The sequence below is a fragment of the Dama dama genome, chromosome 19 (genome assembly GCF_033118175.1).
Source record: "Dama dama isolate Ldn47 chromosome 19, ASM3311817v1, whole genome shotgun sequence".
NCBI lineage: Eukaryota > Metazoa > Chordata > Mammalia > Artiodactyla > Cervidae > Dama > Dama dama.
In genome coordinates this window covers 75,504,121-75,525,566 of record NC_083699.1, presented here as the reverse complement: position 1 = coordinate 75,525,566, position 21,446 = coordinate 75,504,121, and the positions used below count along the sequence as shown (strand labels likewise).

General features: G+C 49.0%; 1 protein-coding gene and 1 pseudogene across 1 annotated transcript in view; one reads left to right on the top strand and one right to left on the bottom strand.

Moving 5' to 3' along the window:
• Positions 1–20,824, top strand: part of UMODL1 (uromodulin like 1) — a 75,963-nt gene extending 55,139 nt beyond the window's left edge. Inside the window, exons 16-21 of the mRNA XM_061168050.1 lie at positions 1,480–1,799; positions 11,854–11,999; positions 12,487–12,723; positions 13,310–13,469; positions 15,645–15,729; positions 20,643–20,824. Of these exons, the coding sequence (XP_061024033.1) occupies positions 1,480–1,799; positions 11,854–11,999; positions 12,487–12,723; positions 13,310–13,469; positions 15,645–15,729; positions 20,643–20,824 (1,130 nt within the window). The remainder of the gene's footprint in view (positions 1–1,479; positions 1,800–11,853; positions 12,000–12,486; positions 12,724–13,309; positions 13,470–15,644; positions 15,730–20,642) is intronic.
• On the bottom strand, positions 4,278–11,596 carry LOC133073828 (ubiquitin carboxyl-terminal hydrolase 1-like; annotated as a pseudogene).
• Positions 20,825–21,446: the final 622 nt, after the last annotated feature.

Sequence of the window (21,446 nt, the reverse complement as noted above, 5' to 3'; positions counted from 1 at the left end):
TGGAGGCACCTCATCTCCTAAGTGCTTCTTCTGATGCCTGTGATGAGGAAACATATACAACCACTCAGGTGTGTCCTCTCAGATGCTAAAAGATGATCTTTCAAAACCCAAGTCTGTGTGACAAACGACACATGGAAATCTTTCTACTCAGCCCCACTGTCCATGCAGCAGTTCTTCCACTAAATGGGACGTTTGTGGATTCACTGTTGACCCTGAGATGACCCCTGCCCTCTAGGGATCTGTGGTCAAATGGAGGAGACAGGCCTTTACAGGAGTGAACACGATGCCTCAGGGGATGCGAGATGTGGGCTACTTGAGGTAGAAGCAGGAGGCCCAGAGGACTCTTAAGTTGTTTCAGTCCCATGGGTGTGGTCAGGGTGTGGTCAGGAAAGAGGGGTCTTAGCGCCAGTCTTAAAGGATGGCTCAGTCTGGCAGAGGGGGCTGCTGCGGGGTGGGGTGTGGTGCTGGGTGCAGCAGCGGAACGGAGCTGTTGAGGGTGGGCAGGGTCCAGGCCCGCAACCTGGGCTGGCTGCAGGTAGTGTCTGCCGGAGGTGTTCGGGAGAGATGGGGCAGGCTGCTCAGCGGGGCCAGATGAGGCCAGATGAGGCCAGACGAGCAGGCTGTGAGCACTGGGAACAGGGATTTAGGCTGCCGCCCGGGGCCGGGCAGCTGGTGAGCACCTCGAGATGGGATGGCAGGGGTCAGGGGGGCAGGTGCTGGAGCCAGTCTGTAGCAGAGGCCCCAGGAGGGCTGAGCGTGTCCTGCGTCTGCCCTCAGAGGATGGGGGATGTTCTTACAGAGCCTCATGCTCTCCCAGAGGTTGAAAGTGAGCGTGCTTTGAGGGAAGCGGGAAGCTGAGCAGGAGTGAGGAATCTGAGGATCCAGAGTGAACTTCACTAACCCATTTTACTTATTTATTTATTTTTGGCTGCACTGGGTCTTTGGTGCTGCGTGTGGGTTTCTATAGTTACAGCGAGCAGGGGCTACTCTCTAGCTGAGGCACAAGGCCTTAGTCGCTCTGTGGCATGTGGGATCTTCCCTGGACCAGGGATTGAACCCGTGTCGCCTGCATTGGCAGACAGATTCTTAACCACTGGACCACCATAGAAGTCTTTCATAACCCATTTTACAGAGGAGACTCAGGGGACCCTGGGGGTGATGGCTGGTCCCAAGTCCATGGACTCATCACACGCCCAGTGTCAGCCTGGGAGGGCAGAGGGCCCCACAGTTCCCTGGCCACGGCAGCAAAAGTGAGCCAGGGCGTGCCCAGCTGCTTGGGCTGGCGGGAACATACAACACACATGTGTGTGCAGCTGTGCTGGCATGTGTGAGCTCCCCATGCGTGGCTGCAGATGCTTCCCATCTGCTGTCCACCTTCTGCCCACACCCTCCTGCCCTATGCCACCCCGCTGGCCAGGCTCACGTGGCTGACCCTAAACACAGACCCACTCTATGCTTCTGTCTCCTCTTGCCTTGCAGGTGACTCTCCTGGCAACACAACCCAGGCCCCTGGCCCAGAACAGCCCCCGACCCCAACAGGAGCTGGAGCTACCTCTGGGCAAGGTGCCCTCCCTGCCTCCCAGGGTGTGTCCCCACGGCTGAACCTGACTGGGGCGGTCAGGGTGATCTGCGAGATCGAGAAGGTGGCCCTTGTCATCCAGAGGCGCTTCCTGCAGCAGGAGGGCATCCCCGAGTCCTCGCTCTACCTGGGGCAGCCGTCCTGCAACATCAGTAACCGAAACAGCACACACGTGACCCTGGCAGCCGCGTGGAACGAGTGCGGGACCGCCCTGCAGAGCGTGAGGCTGGGGAGAAGTCTCCGGGCATCTGGATCTCGGGGTGGGGAGGGTCAGCATCTGGCCTGGGGGACTGGGAAGACGCTGCACCCCGGGGTCTCTGACTCTGAGTGCGGGACCCTGAGCCAGGGGTTAGAACAGGGTGGAGTTCTCACGGGGGAACAGGTGCGAAGTCAGCGTTTATAAAATCCTGCCGGTGATTTGAATGCACAGGCCAGAAGGGGAGGTAGTGAGGGAGAAGAAGGGGCAGGAAAGCCGGGAGTCTGTGTGCACATGTATGTTCACGTGTGCATGTATATGAGAAGGTGTCTGTGTACACGTGCATTTGTATGTGACAATGTGCGTGCATGTATATGAGAACGTGTCTGTGTGCGTGTCTGTGTGCATGTGTGTCAGCGGTTGCATGTGAAGTGGCAGGAAAGCTGGGAGCCTGTGTGTGCATGTGTGTTTGTGTATGACAAGGTGTCAGTGTTCGTGTATGTTGGGGGGGTGTTTGTGAAGAATGTATGAATACTTGTATGTGTGCGTGCGTTGGTGGGGGTTACCTGGTTGGAGGGCCATCCAAAATTTTGTTTGAGGGTCTTTCCTCTGTGGTGCAGTGTGGGGAGTGGGCTTGTCCTGGCCAGAAGGCATTTACATTTCTTGTGCAGAGAGGGGGTCTTGGCCCCCCGCCATTGACTGCTGGGCTGACTCTGGGCCAGGCTCCCAGGCCCCATCCGCGTCTCTGGTTTGCAGCATCCCCATATGATGGGCTGACGGCTCCAGGTCCTAAGTCTCTGAAGGCTGTCTCTAGGTCACGGTTACACTCCTGCTTCCCCCCATCCCCACATTTGGCCCCTGAGCATGAGGGCTCTCCTCTCAGGGCCACACCAGGCAGTCAGCCAGCCCCGGGACTCAGGGAGAAGACGCAGCCCCGAGCAGGTTGTCCTTGGAGAAACGTTTGGTCCTGGCATGGAGTGGGGGCCATAGCCCAGTAAAGCCAGGTGGGGCCAGGCCAGCACTCAGCCCAGCACCCAGCTTGTGCCCCAGGGTGGGGAGAGGCCTCTGCAGGGAGCCTGTGAAAGGGGGCTGAAATGGTCCCAAGAGATGTATGTAGGGGACCAGGCCTGTGGCCGGGGACAAGTGTTGGCGGCCGATGAGGGAGGCCAGGAGTTTACAAGATACAGGGTATCTAAGTGGCTCTGGCCAGTGGGACAGGCTGGGCTCTGGGTGGGAGGGCCGCATCAAGGGGAAGGGTCCTCTTTTGGAGGTAGGCTGGGGAGGGTCTCAGCAGGGTGTCAGCCACGGCCCTGGGGGAGGGTAGTCCTTATCAGGGAAACTGCTGGGTTAACTGTGCTACTGGGTGGGGAGGGCCCTGAGGGTCTTTGGCTTCATTTCCTGGAATAGGGGTGGGGAGGGTACTAGGACCTGCTGGCTGGGTGTTTAGCTCCCTCATCAGCGCCAGGCTGGGTATTATTAGAAAGAAAGAAAGTGAAGTCGTTCAGTTGTGTCCAACTCTCTGCAACCTCATGGACTGTAGCCTACCAGGCTCCTCCGTCCATGGAATTTTCCAGACAAGAGTACTGGAGTGGGTTGCCATTTCCTTCTCTAGGGGATCTTTCTGATCCAGGGATCGAACCCAGGTCTCCTGCATTGCAAGCAGATGCTTTACCCTCTGAGCCACCAGGGAAGCCCCTGGGTATTATTATCCATGTTTAATCAATGGGACCTGGAAGCTCACCAAGGTCTAAGGGGTAGGTCAAGGTCAAGGTTGCCTGGCCTCCGAGGACCCTGTAGCCTCTGTGCCTCTGCAGCTCCAAGGGTCTCAGTGGCACAGGGTGGGACCCTCAGAGGCTCTGGCTGGAGCCCTGGGTGAGCTCCCTTGTGGGGCGGGGGAGCCTGGGCACAGGCTGGCCTGAGCCTGCTGATGACCCCAAGTCTAGGGCAGAGGGAGGCAGCATCTTGGGCTGGAAGGGTTGGAATCAGTGTTGTGCTGAGCAGGAGGCCCAGACATGACCCCGGGCCTGAGCAGGAAGGGCTGGGGGAGGGGAGGTTGGAGGCCTGGTGCACACAGCTCAGAGTGCCAGCCCGCCTGGATGCCAGACCCCAGGCCGAGGGCAGGCCAGGCAGCTGGAGGTCAGCGGGGACTTGTGGGCCTGGCTGCCCCTTGAGGGGGTCCTCAGACACACAGACACGGGCCCTGGGTTGAAGGACCAGTTAGGATGTTTCTGGTGACCACAGCCTTCCTCAGCCCCTCTCCGACCCTCTAACCAGTACAACCAGAAAACAACTAGGGTTATGGTTCTCTTTCTTAAAGATCCCTAAGGTTCTCACCAGCAGGTGAATGCACAGAGAGTGGGGCGAAGCTGCTGACGCGGTTCTCAGGGCCGCTTTGGTGAGGGGCCTGTAGAACCAGGGAAAGACACGAGAAATAAGATGCTCCTGCCTGTGGTGCTCAGGCAGGAGGAGCCCTGGGCTACCCCGTGGGGGAGTCGTCGCCGCCTACACGACTGAAGGGCAGACAGGGGCCCAGAGACAAGGAGAAGGCTGCTGTTGTCAGCTCTCCTGCTTGCTTGTTTTTCCCAGCTGGACAAACACCTGGTTTAGCTATTAAATTCAGTAAGACTCGGAGCCCGTTCAGAGCAAAAGGAAATTCATGTCTTATGAGTCATATCCAAGCCCTGGAAGCCACAGGAGCTCTTATGTGTTTTCAAATTTGTCAAAAACTAAGATTCCCCTGAAGGCTCACTTATACAAATACAACAGAGTATATACTGTTAGTGGGTTCTGCCTCCTCTTCTTTTATTTTTGGTTAAATTTTATTGACTTCCTAATTTTTAATAAAACTGAAATTTAGGGTCTCACTTCTGAGTTTGATTGACTCTATACAGATAATTTTAGGGCTTCTCTGGTGGCTCAGAGGTTAAAGCGTCTGCCTGCAATGCAGGAGACCTGGGTTCGATCCCTGAGTCGGGAAGATCCCCCGGAGAAGGAAGTGGCAACCCACTCCAGTATTCTTGCCTGGAGAATCCCATGGAGGGAGGAGCCTGGTAGGCTACAGTCCATGGGGTCGCTAAGAGTCAGACACGACTGAGTGACTTCACTCACTCACTCACTCAGGAAGAGATAGGGCTTCCCTGGTATCTCAGTGGTAAAGAACCCACTTGCCAATGCAGGAGACGAAACATGTGGATTTGATCCCTGGGTCAGAAAGATCCTCTGGAGGAGGAAATGGCAACCCACTCCAGTATTCTTGCCTGGAAAATCCCCTGGACAGAGGAGACTGGCAGGCTACAGTCCACGGCGTCTCAAAGAGTTGGGCACAACTGAGTGGCTGACCACAGCACAGCAGAGCCCTGGAAGAGACAGAAACAAGCCCATGCCCCAAAGATTTCCTGGAGTACAGAATCATCTTCACAATTTGTGTAAAATTCTTACAATGATGGAAGGACACTGTCCAGGTTTTCTGAGGCAGTTTTCAAAGAGAGTCAAGGCACATGACATCCACCGCTGGGAGGGCACATATTCTAGATTCGTTGTCTTTAATAAAGCTCATCCAAGATGTGACTTCATGGCTCTGTAAAACCAGATGTGCTCAATGAGATTCTGCTTCTGAACTGAAAAAACACAGAACCTATAAACATCATGCACATCATTCAAAAACATGAAAAGATGAACATGCGTGAGGGCTTCATAGATCAGTCGTGTCTGACTCTTTGTGACCCCATGGACTGGAGCCCACCAGTCTCCTCTGTCCATGGAGTTGGCCAGGCTAGAATACTGGAGTGGGTTGCCATTTCCCTTTCCAGGGAATCTTCCTGACCCAGGGATTGAATCCATATCTACTGTGTCTCCTGCATTGGCAGGAGGACTCTTTACCACAGCTCCACTTGCGAAGCTTGGAGATATGAATACACTTTATTTTAAAAAGCAATCACAGGAGATAGATACAAATTCAAAGACATTTAAATGTTTTCATTTTGAGTTGTTCACTTAAGAACCTGTGTGACTTTGTTCCCAGAAGCTAATGCATCTGGAGTGTCTACCAAGGAAAATGAACTCTAAAAATTATGATGATTTTCACTCTAATTTCAGTGTTTGTATAATAACCTAGAGAGACCAATACTATCCAAGAGCTAAAGATTCTTTAAAAACAATGCTTTCTTCCGGTTTTATTGAGAGATAACTGGCATACAGCACTGTAGAAGTTTAAGGTATATAACAAAATGACTAGGGATTACCCTGGTGGCTCAGACAGTAAGGAATCTGCCTGCAATGCAGGAGACCCAGGTTTGATCCCTGGGTCAGGAAGATCCCCATGGAGGAGGAAATGGCAACCCACTCCTGTATTCTTGCCTGGGAAATCCCACGGACAGAGGAGCCAGATGGGCTACAGTCCATGGGGTTGCCAAGAGTCAGATATGACTGAACACATACATACACACACACACACGCCTACATACATCATGAAATACTTATCACAATAAGTGTAGTGAACATCCATCATCTCATATAGATACAAAATTCAAAAATAGAAAAAATTATTTTTCCTTGGGATAAAAGCTCTGATGATTTACTCTCTAACAACTTCCATGTATAAAGTGCAGCAGGGCTAATTATATGTTTTATGTTGTGATACATATGAGGTATGATACATCTTACCTCTCTAGTACTTATTCATCTTTTAACTGCAGGTTTGTACCTTTCGATCACCCTCATCCAATTCCCACTCTCTCACTCCTGCCTCTGGTAACCACAAATCTGATCTCTTTTTCTATGTTTGTTTGTTTCTTTTTGAAGTATAATTGATCTATAACACTGTGTTAGTATCTGTTGCAACATAGTAATTCAATATTTCTATGCATTTCAAAATGATCACCATGTAAGTCTAGTTCTGATATGTCACCATACAAAGATATCAACTAGTTATTGACTATATTCCCCACACTGTACATTTCATACCATGACTCATTCATTTTGTAGCTGAAAGTTTGAATCTCTTACTCTCCTTCACCTATTTCTCTCATCCTCCCTCCCTTCCACCTGGCAACCACTCTTTGTTCTCTGTATCTATAACTATTTCTATTTTGTTACGTTTGTTCGTTTGTTTTGTATTTTAGATTCCACACACAAGGGATAACATGCAGCATTTGCCTTTTTCTGTCTGACTTATTTCCTTTAGCATAATACCCTCTAGGTCTATCCATGGTGTCACAAATGGCAAAATTCCATTCTTTTTTATAGCTCAGTCGTATTCCATTATGTATATTGTTGTTCAGTTGTCCTGTCATGACTGACTCTTTGTGATTCCTTGCATAGCAGCACACAAGGCCTCCCTGTCCCTCACCATCTCCCAGAGTTTGCCCAAGTCCATGTCCATTGCATCAGTGATGCCATCCAGCCATCTCATCCTCTTATGCCCTCTTCTCCTCCTGCCCTCAATCTTTCCCAGCATCAGGGAAACCAGTCAGTTGGCTGTTCGCATCAGGTGACCAAAATACTGGAGCTTCAACTTCAGCATCAGTCTTTCCAATGAGTATTCAGGGTTGATTTCCTTTAAGGTTGACAGGTTGGATCTCCTTGCTGTCCAAGGGACTCATAGGAGTATTCTCCAGCCCCATAGTTCAAAGATATAAATTCTTTGGCACTCTGCCTTCTTTACAGTCTAGCTCTCACAACTGTACGTGACCACTGGGGAGACCATAGTCTTGACTATATGGACTTTTGTTGCAAAGTAATGTTTCTGCTTTTCAACACATTGTCTAGGTTTGTCATAGCCTTCCTGCCAGGAAGCAATCATCTGATTTCATGGCTGCAGTCACCATCTGCAGTGATTTTAGAGCCCAAGAAGAGGAAATCTGTCAGTGCTTCCACCTTTTCCCCTTCTATTTGCCATGAAGTGATGGGGCTGGATGCCATGATCTTAGTTTTTTTAATATATAGTTTTAGGCCAGTTTTTTTACTCTCCTCCTTCACCTTCATCAAGAGGTTCTTTAGTTCCTGTTTGCTTTCTGCCATTAAAGTGGCATATCTGAGGTTGTTGATGTTTCTCCCGCCTATCTTGATTCCAGCTTATACCTCACCCAGCCCAGCATTTCTCATGATGTGCTCAGCATATAGATTAAATAAACAGGGTGACGGCAGACAGCCCTGTGGTACTCCTTTCTCAATCCTGAACCAGTCAGTTGTTCCATACAGGGTTCCAACTGTTGCTTTTTGACCCATATACAGGTTTCTTAGGAGACAGCTAAGATGGTATGGTATTTCCATCTCTTTAAGAGCTTTCCACAGTTTGTTATGATCCACAAAGTCAAAGGCTCTAGTGTAGTCAATGAAACAGAGGTAGATGTTTTTCTGGAATTCCCTTGCTTTCTCTATGATCCAGTGAAAATTGGCAGTTCGATCTCTGGTTCCTGTGCCTTTTTAAAAACTCATTCTGTACATCTTAAAGTACTTAATTCGCATAATGCTGAAGACTAGCATGCAAGTTCTTAGGCACGACCTTACTAGCACGGATTCAGTGCAGTTCAGTTGCTCAGTCGTGTCCAACTCTTTGCGACCCCAACTAGCATGGGAGATGAATGCAATTGTCTAATGCTCAGCGCATTCTTTAGTAGTACCCTTCTTGGGAATTGGGATGAGGATTGACCTTTTCCAGTCCTGTGGCCACTACTGGGTCTTCCAGATTTGCTGACATACTGAGTGCAACATTTTGCTAGCATCATCTTTTAGGGTTATTCAGATCCTGTGCCCATTTTTAAATTGGGTTTGTTTTTTTGATGTTGAGTTGTATGAGCTCTTTGTATGTCTTAGATATTAACCCCTTATCAGATATGTGGTGGGTTAGTTGCTAAGTTGTGTCTGATTCTGGCAATCCCACGGACTGCAGCCCACCAGATTCCTCTGTCCATGGGATTTTCCAGTCAAGAATACTGGAATGGGTTGACATTTCCTTCTCTAGGGGATCTTCCTGACCCAGGAATTGAACCTGGGTCTCCTGCATTGCGGGCAGATTCTTTACCAACTGAGCTACCATATATCATTTGCAAATATCTTCTCCCATTCAGTAGGTTGCCTTGTTTTGTTGATAATTTTGTTCATGATGTAAGTTTTTAGTTTATGTAGTCCCATTTGTTTACTGTTGCTTTTGTTTCTGTTTCCTGAGGAGACATATCAAAAAATACTAATAAGACCAATTTCAAAGAGCACACTGCCTATCTTTTCTTCTACAAGTTTTATGGTTTCAGGTCTTACATTTAAGTCTGTATCCATTTTGAACTTATTTTTTTGCATGGCATGAGAGTTAACCAGTTTGATTCTTTGGCATGTAGCTGTCTAGTTTTCCCAAAACAATTTTTTGGAAAAGTTGACTTATCTGCATTGTATATTCTCATAGATTAATTTCCCAAGTAAGTGTAGGTTAACTCCTGAGCCCTCTATTCTGTCCTATAGATCTATGTGTCTGTTTAGGTGCCAGTACCATGCTATTTTAATTACTGTAGCTTTGTAGTATAGTCTAAAGTCAGGAAGTATGATACTTCCAATTTTGTTCTTTCTAAAGATTGTTTTGGTTGCTTGGGGTCTTTATGTTTCCATACAAATTTTAGAATTTTTTGTTCTAGTTCTGTGAAAAATGCCATTGGTTATTTTGATAAGGATTGCATTAAATCTGTAGATTGCCCTGGTAGAATAGTCATTTTAACAATATTAATTCTTCCAGTCCATTCACATAGTATATCTATCCATCTATTTGTGTTGGTCTCCAGTTTCTTTTATCAGTGTCTTACAGTTTTCTGAGTACAAGTATTTTACCTCCTTAGTTAAATTTATTCCTAGGTTTTTAATTTTATTCTTTGATGTAATTGTAAATGAGATTGTTTTCTCTTTCTGACAGCTTATTAGTTAGTTTGATAGCTCCTGTTAGTGTATAGAAATGCAACAGATTTTTATATATTAATTATGTTTTTGCAACTTTACTGATTTCATTGATGAGGTGTTTTTGGTGATGTCTTTAGGATTTGGGGGCTTCCCTGATAGCTCAGTTGGTAAAGAATCTGCCTGCAATGCAGGAGATCCCAGTTCATTTCCTGGGTTGGGAAGATCCTCTGGAGAAGGGAAAGGCTACCCACTCCAGTATTCTGGCCTGGAGAATTCCATGGACTGCATAGCCCATGGGGTCACAAAGAGTCCAGCATGAGTGACTTTCACTTTAGGATTTTCTATGTATAGCCTCATGTCATCTGCAAAGGGTGACAGCTTTACTTCTTTCTTTCCAATTTGGATTCCTTCTATTTTTCCTTGTCTAATTGCTGTGACTAGGACTTCATACTATGCTGAATAGAAGTGGTGACAGTGAGCATTCTTGTTTTGTTCCTGATCTTAGAGGAAATGCTTTCAGCTCTGAGTGTGATGTTGAAGAGCTGAAGATTCTTTGATGTAAACAACTTTACCAGTTTGTCCAGGTCTGTTTAATATGCACATAAGTAAAACATACTCACTGTATAATTTACTATAAAACAGCAAGTAAGGAGTAGATGCAGTAGCTGTAGAAGGAAAGATAATTTAAAATGTCCTCCTGTTCAGGAACTTTCCGATCATCAGAGAGCAGACAGTTCCCTTCCTACTCCTCTAAGCTTCATCCTGCAGATGAAGTTTTGTTTTCAGACCCTCTCAAGTCAAGGCTTAATTGTCCATTGGGTTTCTCGTCAGTTAGAGGCACAGGTCACATTAGTATTGGTAATCTCAGAATCTCTATTTTCAGCAAATGCTCTACTGGCAACCTTATCAGGATTCGACCATTTGTCATATGGCTCATCCTCTGCTTTGCTCTATCGTCCTTCAAGCAGTCCAGTAATATTTACTTTACTTGGCTGTGTATTTCCACCAACTCTAATTCCAACTTCTTCATTTGCATAATTTTCAGCCACACCTCTTGTTTCCTCTTCACACAAAATTTCCCTTGTCTAGTTCTAAACTGTTAAGGTTGGTGACCTTAACACAAGCAGAACAAGGCCCACCGCTGGCCGTGGTGCACAGTAAGTTTTACAACCACAGGTCACTCAGGCTGTTCCTGGTTGGTCCTGGGCTCCGTCCTTCTAGTGATACTTTTGAAGGCATCAATAACGGGTATTGATCTTGGGGAGGCCACTGCCATGACAATCAAACCCCAAGCCACTAGCCAAAGCAACTCAAACAGATAATTACAACTTTAGGCATTTTGTCAAACAAAAGACTTTGCCTTCAGTACAACGATGGCAATTTTCACAGAAATTCTTATCTCCTCCTGCAATGTTCTCCACTAAATCAGATGATGAAACTGCCCATCTCAGGGTTTTCATCTCTGTTTTGACTCTGGAGAAATTTCAGAACTCTCTTTGATGTTGGCAAGCCTATCTCCTTGTGCTGGTACACAACTGCCTGAACATCTTTTTTTCCTGCTAAACATTCACATTCGGAGCAGCCAGTCCTTAATACCAGCTGACCGTGGGGTCATTTCTCTAGCATGAAACCGATTTGCTTTGCATTTCTGTTTATGGGCTTAACCTCGTTAATACTACCTCGTTAATACTCATTAGTTCCCTGGGGACTCGTGTCCTCAGGCGAGAACTGCATTATCACCTCACATCCCCCAGTCCTCTTCCAGATCACACTCATTTTCTTTAGGTTGCCCTCTGGACCTTTTGGTTCTGTGTTATTCTCCGCAGAATTACAGTGCAATGTTCTGAGTCGCAGACTTTAACTGGTTTATTTTAACTTGATTTCTTCGGTGAGGGCGCTGCACTCTCATTTTCAGAAATGCCCTTGAGGATTATTTGGGCAGGAGCCTGATCTGTTGTTTGGAGTATCTGATTTAGTTTGTCTCTGGCTCTCTTTTTAATGCAGAAAAGGAGCACAGGTAATAGGCTAAACCAGTGTCCCAGTGTTAAGTTCGCTGCTTTATACTGGGGAAAAGTTGTCAGCGTTTTCACACTTGGAGGGGGTAAACTTTAAACAGCCCCTGCACCCAGAGCCGTGGTCGGCAGCCACTTTGGGGGCCGACTAGGGCCCGGGAGCTCACTCACTTCCCGTTTGTTCTCAGAACATGACCACTACAGTGGTGAGGACCACGCTGAGGAACGACGTGTCCCCAGAGGGCATCATCCACCACATGAAGATCGAGAGCCCCATCCACTGTGCCTTCCAGAACGACCTCCTGACCTCATCCGGCTACACGCCCGAGTGGGGGTGAGTGCAGAGGTCTCTCCCCTACTCCCTGGGGCTCACTCTCCTCCCAGCGCCTTCACCTGGGGGTTTCTTTAGGGCTTCAGTCACTTGAGGACCCTTCTGAGAGACTGAACATACAAATGGATACTGGCCAGGACTTTATTAACTGCCAGTTTCCCTAGATTTGTCCCCTTTTCCAGTTTGAACCAACCAGAGAAAGTCAGGTCTGCTCCCCTAGCTAGTCACATAGGATGCCATCAGGGCACCCCTGAGCTCCCCTTTCCCTTGTGAAACTCACCCCCCGCCCTGCCTGCCTTCAGGTCTCCACCAAACTCTAGTGACCGGGGCTGGCCCCAGCTCCGGCCAGCTTGGGGAAAAAAATAGCCTTTCTCTGCGTGTTCTCACTGGATGGTCTTTTATTTTCACCCTTCTCTGGAGTTGCATTTTGGAGAAGAAGGGGAACAAGTGGGTCAAAGAAGCAGACCCCTGCAAACACTCCCTCTTGCAGGGTTTACACCATCATTGAGGACCTCCACGGCGCTGGAAGTTTTGTCACTGAAATGCAGTTATTTATTGGAGACTCTCCGATTCCTCAAAATTACAGCGTGTCTGCCAGTGATGACGTTAAGATCGAAGTAGGGCTCTATAAACAGAAAAGCAACCTGAAGGTGGTCCTGACCGAGTGCTGGGCCACGCCATCCAGCAACGCCAGGGACCCAGTCATGTTTGGCTTCATTAACAACAGGTGAGGACTCAGGGGCCACTGGGCACCTGGCCCCTGCTGTGTAGTCTGGTTTTGTTGTTGTTGTTCAGTTGCTCAGCCATGTCTGACTCTGCAACCCCATGAACTGCAACATGGCAGGCTCCTCTGTCCTTCACTATCTCCCAGAATTTGCTCAAACTCATGTCCATTGAGTCAGTGATGCCATCCAAACATCTCATCCTCTGTCACCCCCTTCTCCTTCTGCCCTCAATCTTTCCTAGCATCAGTGCGTTTTCCAATGAGTTGGCTCTTCACATCAGGTGGCCAAAGTATTGGAACTTCAGCTTCAGCATCAGTCCTTCCAATGAATATTCAGGGTTGATTTCCTTTAGGGTTGACTGGTTTGATCTCCTTGCAGTCAAAGGGACTCCCAAGAGAATTCCCAGACACAAGTGGATGCAGACCTGGGTTTAGGCAGTGCCCTCAGAATGCCCTCCTGTTGGGAACTGGAGACCTAGCCATCCTTGCCTACTTGGAGACTTGTGGGCATGCAATGTAAGGAAATTCATCTGGCAACAAAAACAGGAAGGCCAGTTTAGAACTAATGAGTCACCTTCTCTCTTCCCAGCTGCCCCATCCCCAATACACACACGACCGTGATTGAGAACGGCAATTCCAACAAGGCCCGGTTTAAGCTGAAAATCTTTTCCTTCATCAACAACTCCATAGTCTATTTGCACTGCAAACTCCGCATCTGCATGGAATCCCCTGGAGCCACGTGCAAAATAGTAGGTGTTTTGCTATTCTAAACCTCTGGACTCAGGCTCTATGCTATGAGGAGGGAGGCTCCAGGATCAGAAGCCCTGGGTTTGGGCAGCTCTGGGACCTGGCTTCACAGAGGAAGTGCTGGGCCCACAGAATTGGCTTTTAAAAGGCATGAAATGAGGTCTTGATGGTGGACAGCCTTGGGTGGAAGACCGATGTTCCTGGGTGGTTCACTCGAGCCCTTCCTGGGGCCATAACCCTTCCACTGGCCATCACATCAGACCTTCCTTCTCATAGAGCTGTAGTGCTTCTCTTCAAGGTGTAAAAATGTTTTAATTTGAAATTCTTTTTAGCAAGTTGACAGAACGCTACTGAATCCTCGCCATTACACTGTTTAATCTTTTTTTTTTCTTTCCTGTTCAGCATTTATGCTGGGATTATGAATAACTTTACAGTCTCATTTCCTCAGACCTTTGAAACTGAGGTGTGCTTTGCGTTCCTGGGTTGGAGAGTTATTCTTTGTCCACAGACAAGTAGGTGCAGTGACTGTCACATGTCGCCTGTGGCGGAGGATGGCGTGGAGGGCTCTGCTGGTCTTTGGGTCAGCTAGTGGCTGTTTCTCTTTCCTTTGGGGGACACGCTTGTTCCTGTGCTCCTCATGGAAGTTGGGTGGTTTTCCAGGGCATTGTCTGAATGCACAGGAGAAAAAGCCCAGGTACTCCTGGTTTTGTTGTTACTTTTTCTCAAATGGAAGATCTTCTGGAACAGCAGGAGGAGAGGAGCACAGACTCCCAGTGCTTGGCTGTGGAGGGACCCTGACCTGCATCGGCCCCTTAGAAACACTAAGGGGGGTTTATTATTGATTTATTTGGCTGCGCTGGGTCTTAGTTGTGGCACCTGGGATCTTTAGTTGGGGCATGTGAATTAGTTGGGGCATGTGGGATCTAGTTTCCTCACCAGGGATCAAACCCGGGCCCCATGCATTGGGAGCGTGGAATGGTCTTAGTCGTTGGACCACCAGGGAGGTTCCAACCCTAAGGGTGTTAATGGCCACGACAGCCTCGGTAAGGAGCTGCCAGTTCTCAGATTCTCTATTATATGGGCTGCACGTGTTTCTTTCCAACTTCCTTTGGGATGGGTGTTTATTGTCTTCCCAGGGCTGCTGTAGCAAAATGTGTGTGTGCATACCTGCGTGCGAAGTTGCTTCAGTTGTGTCCAATTCTTTGTGACTCTATGGACTCTAGCCCGCTAGACTCCTTTGTCCATGGGATTTCCCAGGCAAGAATACCGGAGTGGGTTGCCATACCCTCTCCCACCTCAGGGATCAAATCCACATCTTTTGCATCTCTTGCATTGGCAGGAGGGTTCTTTACCATTAACACCACCTGGGAAGCCCTGCTGTAACAAAGTACCATAGGCTTAAATAGCAGAAATCTCTCCTCACACAACTCTGGAAGCTGGAAGTCCAAGATCGAGGTGTCAGCCAGGTTATTCCTCCTGAGGCTGTGGGGAGAATCTGTTGAGGTCCGGCTCTCTGGCTGGTCAGGGCCACCTTCTCCCTATGTCTTCACACATCTTCCCTCTGTGCTTGCCTGTGCCTGTGTGCAAATGCTCCCTGTTTACAAGGACACACTCACACTGGGTTAGGGTCCACCCTAACGGCCTCATCTTACCTGGATCCTCTGCAAAGACTTTGTTTCCACATAGGGTCACATCCACAGGTACTGGGGTTAGGACTGTAACATCTTTGAGGGGAGGGAATACACTCCATCACAGGTATATAGTAAGTAGATTCTATGTCACTAGTAGATTCTATGTCACTGAAACTTTTTGTAAGGCAAAGGCTTGAAAAGGAGCAAGTGTCTACAGCAGGCTGGGAAGAACACAAAGGTGACTCTGAGATGAGGCCAGAGCTAGTAACTGAAGACAGCTCAGGGGGCTACATCCCACTTCCTCCAACCCACCTGCTGCCTCGTCCTCCCCTCATCCCGCCGGGCATCCAGCCTGGCACAGCCCTTTGATCCAGGTGATCTGGCCTCCCCAACATCCTTCCCCTCTGACTGAACTCATCCATCGTGACTTGACGTTTCTAGCAGGAAACAGCATGTGTGAATCAGTGTACTATCCCTGAGAGTGGGTACCTTTCTCGTAACCATTGTTCAACTAATGTGAGCACCTTTTTCCTATGAAAACAACAGAACTGTGATGACTTTCGGTCACTGAGAAGCAGCGAGCCATCCGTGATGCACCAGATGTCCTGGGGACCGCTGATTCGGTCTGAAGGTGAGCAGGTGACTCGGGTTAGACAACTAAACCTGGCTATTGATTCAGAAGCTTCTAGCTGTCCCCAAATATCTGTTCTTCCCTCCTTCAATGGTAAATAGAACCCTTAGTTTTTAGGGGACAGGTGGCTGCCAGGGAAAATCTATAGTTCCCAGCCAACCTCACAGCAAGAGTGGCTGCATGAGTGAACTCTGGTTAATAAGATGCAAAAGGGAGTGTCAAATGCCCTCTTTATAAACACCTGGTACACACCCAGCTGCCTGACATGCAGGAGAGGTGGCTTCAGCTAGCCACCACCTGGGGCCATGAGGACCATCCAGACAGGAGCTCAAATGAGCTGGTGCCCCAGGACACCCTGGAGCAAAGCTTTGGGGCCAGACTTGAGCTCTGACCTCCTATTTTTATGCCAGAAAGAAATAAACTTCCATTTTCTTTGTACCGCTATCTTGGGGTTTTCTCTTTCATGCAGTTAAACCTAATCCTAGTTGATTTCCCCTTTTTATTTTGTTTCTTCCTAATCTGGACAGGCTTCTTTATCTCTCTATTATCTTGTTCAAGAACTTCTGAGTTCTGGAGGTAGGGTGTAAACCAGGACAGGAGTCCTGACCCGAGCTTGGGAAGGAAGGTTTTTGGCCAATGATATTCAGCTGCTGGTTCTCATCCAGAACATTTCAGAGATTTAAAAGATGACAGGTCCCTAGCCAGGCCCCACGCCTCTCTGCTCAGGGTCTCCCAAGCTGGACTCCAGGCCCTGGTGTTTGCATTGGTCCTTGGGCGATCACTGGCCTGGGTGCTGGGACAATGCTTTTCCTGCCCTCTTCATTGTCTTAAATTGCTGAGAGCTGGTTGATCTGGGGCTCTAATATGAAAGAGAACATATATGTGAATCACATTCACTAAGAATCATAAACTGAGTGGTTAAAATAACAGAAAATACTCCTGAAATCTGGAGACACAAATCCAAGATCACATAATGGGTGGTGCTGGCTCCTTCCAAAGTCTCTGAGGGCCTCCGTTCCAGGCCTGGCTCCCAGCCTCTGCAGGTCCTGCTGGGTGACCTGGCCGTGGCCGCCTCCCTCCAGCCTCTGCCTCTGTCATCACGTGGCTTCTCCTGAACACCTCTGTCTTCTTACGGGGACACTGATCATTGAATTAGGGGCCTCTCCCACTTCAGTATAACTTCTTAACTAATGACGTCCGCAAAGAACCTATTTCCTAATAAGGTCGCATTCTGAGGCACTGGGGGTTCGGACCCAACACACATTTTTTTGAGGATTGTGCTTCAACATGTAACACTGTTTGCTGGCCTTTTAAAGGAAGAATCCACCCGGGCAATCCCTGAATCTGTGCTGCCAACAGATCATCTGTCAGTATCATACTTCTTGCACTTAATTTTTGGAAATCGTCCATGGTCATTTGCTTTTCCAGAGAACATAATTTCTCAGTCACTAGAGTTGTGTGTGTGTGTGTGTGTGTGTGTGTAAGAAGAAGTTGAGAAAGTTTGAGGTTAGTGTCCTGTAGGCTCCTGAAATGAACCAGTGGGAAGGGTCTGGAACAATTGTGGAGGAGGCTCGAAAGTGAGAAGCCTGGGGGTCCCCGGATGGTGACTGAGCTCAGCCTCTGGAAGTGGCCTGGGTTCTAGGCCCCCAGCTCCTGGGTTTTTGCACACTTCCGTCACTACCCCTCACTGAGATGTGTCCCCTTCACAGGGGCAGTGACAGGTCAGTGTCTTTGCAGAAGAAGTGGTCATGTACCTCACACCATGATGTCATCACCGCCCTGTGCATGGCTGCTCACACTTCTGGGGGAGGACCCATGTCTTTTAAGTGTCTCATCCATCAGGGCTGACATGTGGATGCTATGTTTAAGGAGACATTCCCACTGATGGTGTGGGTCATGTTGCAATGCAGGCTCCCTCTCTATTTGGAAGCATCTCTCCTGAACCAGTCACCGTTCCTGGACCCTGATAACCAGTGGACAGTACTGGCCTGTGGACTCCACTCAGAGGTGCTCTGAGTCTGTGGCTGGTTAAGAGCACTTGACTGTAGGGAACAAGCCCAGCTGGAGAGGCAGCAACCAAACAGGTTCACTTGCCTCTGGAGCTGGCAGTCTGGGGCTGCGGCTAGACTCCGTGGGGCCAACCATGGGGGGCCTCTTCTGCTTTTCTGCTACGGCATCCTCAAGGGAGATAGTGCCCCCTTATGGTCACAAGTTGGCCCCTGACATGAGATACAGGAGGAGGGGGTATCCATGGTACCATCCACTGGAGGCTGGATTTAAGGGCCAGCTGTGAATGAATTGTTAGGAAGCTGGTGACCCAGAGTCTTGGGGCCTCTGGTTCCTTAGAAGGTTGCAGGTGCTCCAGCAATCATTCCCAGTATCCTCATCCCTGTGTGGCCCTCCCTCTGGAAGACAGGGTTGCCCGGTTTCCAACTGACCCATCATACAGGCAGTCTGAAGGGAGCCTCTTCTAAGCCATCGTTGACCACTTTGTTGTAAATGCCCGAGCTGTGACTGGGGGGGCCCAGAGAAGCAGGCATTTCAGGCCATAGCCCCAGAAATGGGAAACGGGATCTCAAGTGTTCCTTGTTGCCCAGGAAGGCTTTCCTACCCAGACCTTTCTGATAAGCTCGTGTGATAAGATTGAGATAAAATTTACCTAATATAAAGTTAACTTTTAAAATAAACTATTGGGTAGAATTTAGCACATTCACAGTGTGGTATGACCATTACCTTTCTCTAGTTTCAAAACATATTCATCCCCCAAAGCAGTTCCAAGCCCACAGAGAGTGAACCCCCAGCCCCAACCCCACCCCTGAAACCATGAGGTCGGCTTCCAGACTCATTTCCCTAAAAACAGGATCACATGACTACTTGTGGTCCTCGGCAACTGTACCTGTCACTCAGCTCAGCGGATGTTTTCAAGGCTCATCTGCGTCCCACGTTACGTGTGGCAGAACCTCCTCCCTTTTATGGCTGAATGCCATTCCTCTGGGTGATGGACCACATTTGTTTGTTCATTCAGCCTTTGATGGATTCGGGTCTGTTTCTCCTTTCCGCTGCTGTGAACCTGCATATACGAGTATTTATTTGCATCCCTGTTTTCAGCAGTTTGGGGTCCAGACTCCCATGTGCTTTCTTGCCCCCGAGTCTGGGGAAGGCCGGCTCCCTGGTGCTGAGTTGCATGTGGGTACAGGCAACGTGTCCCTGTGCCGAGTCTGCTGAGCTCTCTGCCCCCATCTGCACTGCCTGTGGCTCCCACGTGGCCTCGTCTTCTTGGCCAGTGACCATCCAGGGGATGAGCAGGAGGAGCTGTCCCCTCTGCTATGCTCTCCTGGGCTTGAGGCACCTGCCCTGGCACCTCTGGGAGCCCCCAGGTTCACGGGCACACGGAGCGGCTGCCGCGGGAGAGCCTGCCCCATCACGGGCTCTGACCTGAGTCCTCCATCTCGGGGCGATGCTGGGGCCAGCCGGGACCTGGCCCCGCTGCGTGGGTGGACCTCCCACCTGCACCATCTCACCCCTGAAGGTGTTACCCAGTCCAAGCTCACTCCGTTCGCTCCACAATAGGCCAATAAATCTGAGAGACAGGGGGTTAAGATAAGCGACTTTATTCAGGCAGCCTGCTGACCAAGAAGATGGCAGGCTTGCACCTCAAAATAACCATCTTGTTGGGGTCTGGGTGCCAGGTTCCTTTATAGAGTCAGAGAGAAAGAAGCAAGGAGGAACTAAAGTCAGAAGGCAGAATAGAGAGGGAGAGGCAGTGGGGAAGTAAAGTGAAAGGGTCTTCAGTCTTGCAAAACATCTCCAAGGGAATGGCCAACATTTGGAAGGGGTGTGCTAATCCCTTCTGTTCACAGGTGGGTCAGTTCAGCTGCTCAAGTGTGTTCTACTCTTTGCTACCCCATGGACTGCAGCACGCCAGGCTTCCCTGTCCATCACCAACTCCTGGAGCTTCCTCAAACTCATGTCCATCGAGTCAGTGATGCCATCCAACCATCTCATCCTCTGTCATCCCCTTCTTCTCCTGCCTTCAATCTTTCCCAGCATCAGGGTCTTTTCCAATGAGTCAGGTCTTCGGATCAGGTGGCTAAAGCATTGGAGCTTCAGCTTCAACATCAGTCCCTCCAGTGAATATTCAGGACTGATTTCCTTTAGGATTGACTGGTTGGATCTCCTTGCAGTCCAAGGGACTCTCAAGAGTCTTCTCCAACACCACAGTTCAAAAGCATCAATTCTTCGGTGCTCAGTTTTCTTTATGGTCCAACTCTCACATCCATAAATGACCACTGGAAAAACCATAGCTTTGACTAGATGGACATTTGTGGGCAAAGTAATGCCTCTGCTTTTTAATTTGCTGTCTAGGTTGGTCATAGCTTTTCTTCCAAGAAGCAAGTGTCTTTTAATTTCATGGCTGCAGTCACCATCTGCTGTGATTTTGGAGGTCCCCCCCCCAAAAAATAAAGTCTTTGTTTCCATTGATTTCCCATCTATTTGCTATGACGCAATGGGACCAGATGCCATGATCTTTGTTTTCTGAATGTTGAGTTTTAAGCCAACTTTTTCACTCTCCTCTTTCACTTTTATCAAGAGGCTCTTTGTTTTTCTTCACTTTCTGCCGTAAGTGTGGTGTCATTTGCGTATCTGAGGTTATTGATATTTCTCCCGGCAATCTTGACTCCAGCTTGTGCTTCATCCAGTCTGGCATTTCGCATGATGTACTCTGCATGTGGGTAGGGTCGGATTATCTATGAGCTGAGCAAAGGCACTCTAGCTTACAGACAGGCAGAGGGACAGAGTCCTCTGAGGCTGACTGTTGTGTATGATTGTAATAACAATCAAAAGCAATGAAAAGCAAGTTAAAGAAACAGTTCCAACATGGAGTCAGAACTGGCTTCTTTTGTGCAACACAGGGTCACCTCCAGCGGCAGGGCCGGGCCTGGGAGCCGGCTACCTGGTCCTCATTTTGGGGGCTGCCTGCGCCTTGGTGGCTGGGGCAATTGCCCTCCTCGTCCAGCATTACCAGAGAATGACTGGAAAATACGACTTCAAAGCTGGGTCCGACAACTTCAGCTACCAGGCGTTCCACGAGTAAGGAGCCCGGCTGCCCCGCAGGTGAGTGACAAGCGAGACCCTCTGACATGCGAGCCCTGCCTTCGCCACTGATGGTGACCGCACAGCGTGTCCGGGGGTTTTGGCTGCGGGTAGATTTGTGGGTGTTGGTGTCTCATGCCTGCAATACTGTGTGATTTTTAATACGAAATATATATTTGGTCTTCATCCACTGTTCCTGGTACACGTGTGTGTGCTCACTTGCTAAGTCATGTCTGCCTCTTTTGTGACCCCATGGACTATAGCCCACCAGGCTCCTCTGTCCATGGGATTCTCCAGTCAAGAATGCTGGAGTGGGTTGCCATGCCCTCCTCCAGGGGCTCTTCCTGACCCAGGGATCAAACCCACATCTCTTATGTCTTCTGCATTGGCAAGCAGGTTCTTTACCACTAGTGCCACCTGGGAAGCCCAACTTCAGCTCAACTTTCCTCTAACGTTAAAGACAACAGCCGCCTTGGCCGGGTGCCTTCTCGTCTGATTTGGGACCCACAGGGTGTGGTCATGAAGACCCTTCCATTTACTGACCCTGCTCCATACTGTCCTCATTGGGGGTACAGTCACATGGACATGCTCCACAGTGGCTAGCCCATGTCCCCTTCTTCCAT